The sequence below is a fragment of the Montipora capricornis genome, chromosome 13, assembly GCF_036669925.1.
Source record: "Montipora capricornis isolate CH-2021 chromosome 13, ASM3666992v2, whole genome shotgun sequence".
NCBI classification, from domain to species: Eukaryota; Metazoa; Cnidaria; class Anthozoa; order Scleractinia; family Acroporidae; genus Montipora; species Montipora capricornis.
In genome coordinates this window covers 29,442,674-29,452,410 of record NC_090895.1, presented here as the reverse complement: position 1 = coordinate 29,452,410, position 9,737 = coordinate 29,442,674, and the positions used below count along the sequence as shown (strand labels likewise).

Genomic DNA, 9,737 nt, shown 5'->3' with positions numbered 1-9,737 from the left:
CCCTGCTGGACACTTGTATGTAGAGCTTTGCCATTAATATTGTAGGAAATAAGATCAGATCGAAAATACATAAAAATAAATCTCACTGAATTCAATTACGTGAAATTGTGTTCAGGCATAGTGGGGAAGCCCTCCATATATCTGTTGTAGATGTGTTGCACTCAGTTGCGGTATTCATTGAGGTCCCCCGTTACATGTGTATTGTTTATTTACTCTCGATTGGATCTCTTCATGAATTTAACTTCTAATATTATGCGTTTCTAATCGTCAGCTGTCTGGGAAATGCAACTGCACCCAATCCGTGTCCTGCAGGCACAGAAAATTCCTACCCAGGTGCAACTAACTCTTCTTCCTGTGTGGTAAGAGTTTCATTTACACGCGATTGTATAACTTATATGCAATATATATTCAAGTGGTACGATTAGACACAGCAAACTTAAAATGATTGTCAATAACTTAACTGAGTTTTGCAATGTCAGTAAAATTGCCACTGTGATGAGCTTTGTGTTTCCAGAATAAATTGATACGTTTGTATTTAACAATTATTATTCAACAGGACGCACTGGATATGAAGTGATAGGTAACGCGCGAAGTTGGTTATAATCATTTTATATCCAGAAAGCCTGAGTAGAATTGTTTTATAAAAAAACTCCAGGATCAACAACTCTTCCATGTTGATTTTATTTGGCACAAAATGGCAAAAATGGTTCAGCTCGCTTTATTGCTGACGCATTCCTTGACCATATTAGGTACAGCGGGTAATGATGAACTGATAGTCTGTGTCCGGCAAGCCAATGAAAATGCTGGAAATCTGATATCCATAGTTCAGTTTTTAATAATAAGTATTATTACCATGTCATTATTCATCTGCTGGCGCAAGTTGTTCGAAGGGTGGATAGCGCTATCCAGAGGATAAATCACTATCCACTGGATAACTCAATTGCTAGTGTTTGTCCGCTAGATAGTGATTTATCCGGTGGATATAGCATTATCCACCTTTTGAACAACTGAGACCTGAATAATATTGCACAGGCAATTCGACTCAGACGTTAATAAATAATTATTGTGCTGATGATTTAACCTGATGTTACAGATCTAAGGCATTGCTAAAGGGCTACATTTCTTTAGACGTAAATATTATCTTTCCAAAATCTTGCAAAGTGGAGATTTTTACTTATTGCTACAACTTAATTACTGGTCGAGTGGACAAGAATGCTGACATGAGAGAACAAAATAATACCATGGACAGGTAATACTGTGACCAGGGATTTGAAAAATCATGTAATAGGATTTTAAAACATGTGTATTAATTTTATATTCTGATTCTTCAATACTTGTAAAAAAATTTTACTGACACCTTGTTTTCTGGTTATGTTTATTCAATCTTCACTGTAGGCCTGTCCATCTGGCTTCAACAGCACTTCAGGGTCCCCGTCATGTACTCCAAGTTGTCCTGCTGGTTACGACTGTGTCACATCTCCAGGCAATGTTACATTATGCACTGCTGGAAATTATTCAAATTATGGTGAAGGAATTTGTCGATCATGCCCCAGTGGCAAAGTGTGCCTGGACCCCACACAGCAACCTCAGGTTTCTTCAATTTCTGGTGTTTTTATAAATTATTAGTTTGTAGCTTTAATTTGTCCAAAGCAGGACTGTGTGTGTTTACAGCTGGGAAAAGGCCTGGCTAGTGAGCTAGTGACAAATATAGTCACAACTATAAGGCTTTGCAAGTGTAGCCTTTGTGAATCTCTTGTGGCAGGGCATGTGCACCTTGAATTGGAAAGTCAAAGGCTTGTTTTATCCAGCCGTTTTCAATTGAGTATCATAAAACAAATACCATGGTAATTACTTCAACTTATTGGAGCAGGTACAAACAGCACAATGAACCAATGGAAATTTGTAGCAATTCCATGTAACTTGCTCAAGGCACGGGAAAAATCACTTGTTCAAGTTGTGATTGGTTTTGGTTTGTCATTGGTTAATGAACTGGCACTAGATTTTTAAACCAATCACTAAGCATAGCAATTACAATCACGTAATCACTTTTGACAGTCATTTGAAACCTGCTCTATCCGAAGCAACCAAATTGTTTCTTTCCTTGTGACATAATAGCAACACATTATTGACAGTTCCTTCTTACTTTCTCGTAACAGTATTGTCCAGGAGGCTACGAACCAGATACTTCACAAACAAAATGTATCCCATGTGAAGCAGGGAAATTCTCATATAATGGAACATCATGTCAAACTTGTGCTTTGGGGAGCTACAGTCTTGAAGGAGATGAAAAATGCACTGTCTGCCCTGCTGGACATCAGTAAGTACCGGTTCTTAAGTAAACAAACCTCTGTCTTTGCCCTTGGATGTCAATCCAGTTAGTATGAATATTAGTAGCATTATGTAATCCCAAGCTACAGATAGAGATTGCAGTATAGTCAATGCATAACATGTAAACCATATCATTCTATCAGATTGATGAACTAGAGGTTCACTTCAGTGCATGGTGGCCAGCCAGTTCACTTTCCTTGAATTCTTAGTCACCATTGTTCTCAATAGAACCCCGTAACCCCCGTAATATCTGTCACAGGTGTCACTAGTAAGTGGTATGGCTGTGAAAGTGCAGAAATTGCTGCTGAAAATATTCAGAATTCAGGCGTCTCTTTTGTTTTTCATGAACAAAACTTTCCCGATCCAGGGCTCATGTTCTGTTCGAATGTTTCTCATGCTATTTGTAAAATTTGGGGTAATTTCCAAGGAAAAGCAGGCTACATGTTAATGTGCAATAACCGGCAAATTTTGCTGGCCACCGGCTCTTATTGAAAACCCTGCCTTGAAGCAATAGACCCAAATTGGTACTTGTAACTCTGTCATGATAATAATTTATAGTGCAGGCATGGAGAAGCTTGCAATTCATCACAGAGGTTTCTATGACACTGTATGCAGATAAGTGATGATCCTTTATCCCTGTTTTCTTGACAGGTGCTCCAACCAAACTATAAGCCCAGTAAGATGTCTCCAAGGGGAATATGCATCTATTGGCCAAACAAGATGCTTGCCATGTGACAAAGGATTTCATTGCCCAGATGTACCATTAGCAAGCCCTTTGCCTTGTTTTAATGGCACTTACACAGACCAAAAAGGCCAGATAGAATGCAAACTCTGCTCAGCAGGAAATTTCTGCCCCTTTGCTTCAGACGGAGAGCGGCCTTGTGAAAATGGGACATACAGTAAAAATGGTTCAACTGTCTGCACTGAATGTCCAGGTGGACACAGGTGAGTTATCCCCAGTGAAAAGAAGTGATGGCTTTTTCCATTTGCAGTCATTTAGAATTAGAGAGAAGGACCTAAAAAATCTTAAATGAGCCCATCCTAGTTGCATTTTATGCAGCAAGCTTTTTGATAACATTTGTCAGCGAGCTAAACCATAAATTGAAAGCGCTCCTTCCACCAGACTATGACAACTCACACTATAACCTAAGACGACCGCGCCATTTTAATATGCCGAAGCTTTGTACGAAGAGAACAAGAAACACTTTTATATATGCGATGTCCAAATAGTCCAGGCTGTAGTTTTATCCCACATATATACATACTTTATAAGTTAACATATTTTAACGTAAATACTTTATATGGAATTTTTAATATTGTCTTAATAATCAGTTTTTGACTTATTATCTAGGATTCATTTGTAATTTTTTAAGTATTGTAAAGCATTTGTAAATAATTGCGTAATTCAGCCTTTGGCTGCGATGCAGTTTTTAATAAACTATCCATCTATCTATCTTGAACATTGATTTACTATTGCTTGAAAGAACCTTGAAACCTCATCAAGGTAACTTGGAATATTATTTTAAGTGTTGACCTCATAATAAATTTTGCACTTGAACAATTTAAAGAACACTTGAATTTGAAGAAGTAATAATAATAATAATAATAATAATAATAATAATAATAATAATAATATTATTATTATTATTATTATTATTATTATTATTATTTTTCAAGTGGATAACATGGATTAAGCAAGTGGGTAGTACCCCATAGTGTGCTCAAATTGACTACAACAATTATAGGTCAGGTTGTAAAGAATAGAGTTCAAAATTAATTTTCAAACTACCGATAATCCTGTTTCTTTGGCCTTACCTCATAGTCATTTGCCATTAGGTGAACGTACTGTAACTTGAGCTCTTGAATTTCATATTTAGCTGTGCAGATCCAAGTGCTGATCCAGTTAAGTGTGATGTTGGTACTTATGCTCCTGTCGGAAGTCAAGCCTGTCTGGCTTGCCCAACAGCTGCCCAGTGCATAACAGCAGGACTTGCACAATATGTTCCTTGTCTAAATGGGACTTATGCACATACAGATGCTTTCAATCAAACCAGATGTAAGAGCTGCCCAGCAGGTTATAGGTGCCCAGACCCAAGCCAAGCTCCAGAAAATTGTCCTGATGGAACGTACAGTAAAGGGGGAACAGTAGCTTGTACAGAGTGTCCAGCAGGCCATCAGTGAGTTTTGTGTAGTTTAGCGCATTGTTGAATGCTTTTTGTGGGAGATGCTATTGCAGTTATAATAATCACCCATCAGAGGCATTGGAAAATTTTGACTAACATCGATGTAGCCTATTCATTGGTTTAAATATAAACCAACAGCCAATGAAAAGCATTGGCTATTAATCACCCAGAGAGGTCAGCTACTATTTTCTCTAAACTGAAGTAATTAATGTGGCTAAATGAAATTCAGGCACAGTGCAAAATTGAGGCATTGCTAGCCAGCAGTGTTGCATGGTAGGGTTTTAGAGGCTTCCCTTGTGTTGGTGCAGGGGCCTACGTATCGTTGCGGATCTATCCTTGTGTGCTTGATTGTTGGATGTGACTCAATATTATTATTGTGCTCCCACTTACCTCACCCCCTGGTAAGTTTCACTGACTGCCTCGTCAATGTGCCAGGTGCCAGGTGGTGGACTGTGGTAGGGTTCCCATGGCTACCACCTCATTGTGCCTGGACATGTGTGTCCAGCACAACCCTCGCAGGCACCTAATCCAAAGCTCATCTGCTGACAAGTTCAAAGTACTTCCCCTGAAAATGACCTATATGCAGAGTTGGAAATAACGGCCGGTGATCGGTAATTACCGATCAAATTTGCCAGCGATAAATTAAATATAATTTCACAAAATTTTTAAAATATATATATATATTTGTGGTCAAAACTTTTTTCAGTGTTGTGGCTCCTAAAAGAGCCGTTGTTTATAAGAGCCAGTATTTCTCAATAGAAAGTCCTCCATTTCGTCCAAGCTGGCCAACATGTTGAGAATATCTGCCAAGAATAAACAATAATTGTCCAGGAGTGAACGATAATTGTCCATTAGCAAAGACAAGTCTTGTCCGACTGATAAAGTTGTTGTTATGTCTAGCAGCTGAAGTTCTTTTTCATGAAGTTCCTCCACTACATCAAGGCGTTCATCTCTGATAAAGTTCAGAATTTCACACTTGCGATCTATAATGGCGTCTCAAAATGTTTCGCGCTCAAATAAAACCGCTGTACAATGTGACTGCAGAAACTCATTAATGTTAGAGGGGGGTGTTTGAATTGACATTGGAGATTGCAGAAGCACATGGGAAGAAGTTTTCATGGACATTTTAACATGGCAAGCAATGTTCCAAAGGCTCGCACTTTAAAGAAGTGGTGTGCTGAATTCAAATGGCTTGAAATTCGCGACAATCATATGTACTGTCAAATATGTACAAAGTGGCAGAAGAGACTTGCTTCTTGTAGAAACTACAGCGATGCATTTATTACAAAAGGTAGCAACAACTGGCAAAGAAGTGCCGTCAACGAACATAACATCAGTGCAATGCATTCAGATGCAAATGACCACGAGAATCGAGAAACTCTTGGAGATCAATTTCGAAAACACGTGGTCCATAAAATACCGGATGACAATCCTCTGAAGCAATGTTTCGTACGGATGTCAGAAAAAGAGTGCCATATGTTAGTACGATCTTTTGAAGTTGCCTATTACATCGCTAAGAAAGGTAGACCTTGATTGTCAATCAATTCTTCATCAAGTGTTACTAAGTTTAGTTCTTACTTCAAGTTGAACTGTTCACGTTGTGAAAATAGAATACTCAAATAAAGTAGGCACTAACGTCACAACAGAAAATTGGGATTTCCAAAATGTGGGGGGGGGGGGGGGGGGTACTGATTTGAACCTTCACAAAAAATCACCTATCAATCTGTTTTTCCTTATTTCCAACTCTGTATATGTACCATTGAGATTTTTGTCAAACCTGGCACAATTGATATTCATGCACAGGACATTAAAACAATGCAAGGGAAAGGCATCTCAATTGCATATTCCTCCCTCTTAAACAAAATTAATGTTTCATCACTAGACTGTAAGATAGAGGAAGCAGAAAATAAATTAATGTTTATACATCCTGAAGTTGTGATCAGTTAAGTTTTTTTTCTTTTGAGAGATTCATGCCCAGTATTTATATATCATAACCTCACTACTTATCTACATGCGTACAGCTAAATGTTATTTTAACTACAGACAATTTTAATCCTTTGACACCCAAACTGGCCAGACGTAGTATTTTACTCTGTCTAATGCCAGATGATTTTACTCGTCAATGGGGAACCCCTCGGAGTCAATAGGTTAAGGTCTCTAAAAAGCAACAAGAAAAATCTAGTGGTCAAGTACTATACATGGCCAAACTGCAAACATTATGCACATCTTGTTACAGTTTTTTGTAGTTGGTGTGAGGTGAATGGCAATTTTCTAAAAAAAATTCAAACAAAGTAAATGTCACGCTTTTGTGGTCTGCATGTCCCAAATCCCTCATTTTTTCACGCAGATGCAGCAACAAGTCCATTGATCCAGTGCCATGTAAAGTTGGAAGTTTTGCTCCAGTGGGGAGCCTCTATTGTCATTCCTGCCCTGTGGGTTCACAGTGTCCATCTTCCAAGCTTCCATACCATCAACCATGCGTAAATGGAACTTTCGCTGATGTGGAAAATGCTACAAGCTGTTCAGAATGTCCATCAGGTTTCAAATGTCCTAATCCAGCAGCAGGGCCTGTTGAATGCGAGAATGGAACATACAGCAAATTGGGAGCAACACAATGTATAGAATGCCCAGCTGGACACAGGTCAGAAAGTTCTGTTTTGATGTCATTTGAAATTGCAGATGGAGAGGGTACTCCAGTTTCCACCCTCCTCAAAAACCAACATTTGACTTGATTTTCATTAATTGTTAATTTCAGTTTAGAGTGTCCCCAATAGTATTAGTGCTCCAGCGCTAAAACGACTAGACACTTAATTAAAGTTCCTTTCCTTTCCTTTCTTAGCTCATTAAAGGGGCCAATTGTCAGGCTTTTTGGTCTTATTACTACACTTTTGCCAGTTGTATAACTAATGAGCAGAGTATGGAAACGGATTGAAAGCTTAAGTACAGTGACTAAGTTATCTGTTTTAACTAAAAAACACTAAAAGTTCCATGATTTATGCATATCTGTGTGGATTAATGAACTTGTGACCCTTTTCTTGTCTCTAAAAACAGTAAGTACTGTATATAATCTTTTCCACACTCGCCTAACCAACAGCAAACTTAAACCTTGAACCTTAAACCTTGTGATTACATTGACAAGAGTCAAACTGTAACAACTTCTGATTTTCTGGAAGCAAGTTAACAGTGTATCCTCACAACAACAAAATTCTTGTTAGGCAGAAATTCTATGGCAAAATTAACTACAACAGAAACGAGGCATGATAATGGTGCCTTAGTTATTAATAGGGTATTATAGGTTGTTTTCATGTTGTGTCATTGCTGCTATGTTGGTAGGTGGAACTAAAGGCTCTCTCATAAGCTTCTTTTGTTTGTCTCCCAGCATTAAATGGTAAAGGTACACCTTATTTAACGTAGGAAGTTTCTTTACCCTTTAGAGGGTATTCTCGGGTTTAACCGCCTGGTTGAAAGTATTCTGTTGTTGGCTTTTGCTGGGTGAGAAGAACCACAGTATCCGAAGAAAACTCTGGAAGTAGGAAGGAGAACCAACCCAAATTCTGCCCACTTGTGTCATCTACAGATTTTGAACCTAGGTCACATAGGCATTGTGGTTTTGCCTTTGCATCAAGCCCTCTGCAGTTAAACATTACATGAAGGATACTAATTTGGAATGAATTATTCTGATCTACAGCTGTGCAAACAAATCTGCCAATCCATTTCCCTGTTTGCCAGGAAGTTTTGCACCATCCGGAAGTTCTCAGTGTAGCAAGTGTCCTCTTGGTTCACATTGTCCGTCTAATGCGTCATCCATCCATACACCTTGTGCTCCGGGATCATATGCCAATCAGACATCCTTAACTGAGTGCTTAGCTTGCCCTGCAGGTTATGTTTGCCGAACTCCATCAAAATCTCCTGCATTGTGTGAAAATGGAACTTTCAGTAAAGGAAATGCTGTTAATTGCAGTGTGTGTCCTGCTGGATTCAGGTATATATTGTACAGTCAGTGTGCTATGCAAGATCATTTTGCTTGTATCATCTCTCTCTTTCTAGCTTTATCTGGTCATGTTTTGCAGAGGTGTTTTCATCTCAATGCAATCCTATGCAGTACCTTTGTGAAGGGAAGTTGATAACATTTTACATTTGGATGCTTTATTTAGGTTTCTCTTAGGTAAAGGTAAAGGTACACATTATTTAACGTCGGAAGTTCCTTTACTCTCTAGAGAGTACTCTCCCAGGAAGCCGACGGTGTGCTCATTTTACCCCTATCTTTCCATGAGTGCTCTGTTTTAAGGGTATTTAAAGCTACTTAGGCTACGCTGAAAGGAAAGAAGTCGAAACAAGGATGTGAGATCCGTGGATCGAACTCAGGACCTTATGCACCAAGGCCGCGCACTAACCGACTGTGCCACCCTTGCTCCTCTTAGAGGGTTGTCAGGCTAATTATGAAAATACAGTAGCCAATTTGATGTGTGCCTGGGCCTTAACATGCAGCTTTTGACAAACTTTGTCTGTCCATGCTAGACTTTTTCAATCACCAAAAAAATTTCTTTTTTTTTTTACAGTTGTGAAGATAAAGCAAATCCAGTCAAGTGTCAAAGTGGTACATATGCCAAAGCTGGGAGCCTTCAATGTTATTCTTGCCCCAAGGGAGCTCACTGCCCTACTAATGGCTTGTCAGCATACGTGCTTTGCGCCAATGGCACATATTCTGAGATAGAAGGACAAAGTGATTGCAGATTGTGCGATGCTGGCTTTAGATGTCCAAGCGTTGGAATGGAAGCACCTCAAATTTGTCCAAATGGAACTTACAGCAATGTAACTGGTGCACAAGAGTGCATTTTGTGTCCTGAGGGCCACAGGTGAGGGAGCTCTTGTTGAAATTTTATCAATCCTATTCAAAACTATCAGTTAGTACCAATTATGCAGTATTGCATTTATACACACCGACATTTTGTGCACCAGGATATTAAGAAAGCAAGATCATTCAGGAAATGTTGTTAATCATTGAACACCGAGAAAAATGTTACTTTTTGACTTTCCATGTGGTTAACCTAAGTTACATGTAACTGAATTAACTTAATAATAATTGTATTATCATTTCTGTTTATAGTTCAAAGTACTGAGCTGTTTGCACTGTACTTGAACGCTGTACTGCAAATTACTGAGTGTATTTTTATTTTGGATGCAAGGGGGTAAACATTGAGCATGTTGCAGTGGCACTTGTGATGA

The 9,737-nt window shown here is 38.7% G+C and overlaps 1 protein-coding gene across 3 annotated transcripts in view; it reads left to right on the top strand.

Annotated features, from left to right (window-relative positions):
- Positions 1 to 9,737, top strand: part of LOC138028408 (uncharacterized) — an 87,403-nt gene that overhangs the window by 596 nt on the left and 77,070 nt on the right. For 2 of the 3 annotated variants that reach the window (XM_068875944.1, XM_068875942.1), the window contains exons 2-10: positions 1 to 15; positions 272 to 359; positions 1,396 to 1,590; positions 2,157 to 2,317; positions 2,980 to 3,273; positions 4,206 to 4,505; positions 6,859 to 7,152; positions 8,200 to 8,493; positions 9,071 to 9,367. The exon at positions 1 to 15 is cut by the window's left edge and continues 100 nt beyond it. In XM_068875944.1, the coding sequence (XP_068732045.1) occupies positions 1 to 15; positions 272 to 359; positions 1,396 to 1,590; positions 2,157 to 2,317; positions 2,980 to 3,273; positions 4,206 to 4,505; positions 6,859 to 7,152; positions 8,200 to 8,493; positions 9,071 to 9,367 (1,938 nt within the window). The remainder of the gene's footprint in view (positions 16 to 271; positions 360 to 1,395; positions 1,591 to 2,156; positions 2,318 to 2,979; positions 3,274 to 4,205; positions 4,506 to 6,858; positions 7,153 to 8,199; positions 8,494 to 9,070; positions 9,368 to 9,737) is intronic. The other variant, XM_068875943.1, reaches the window with a different exon arrangement.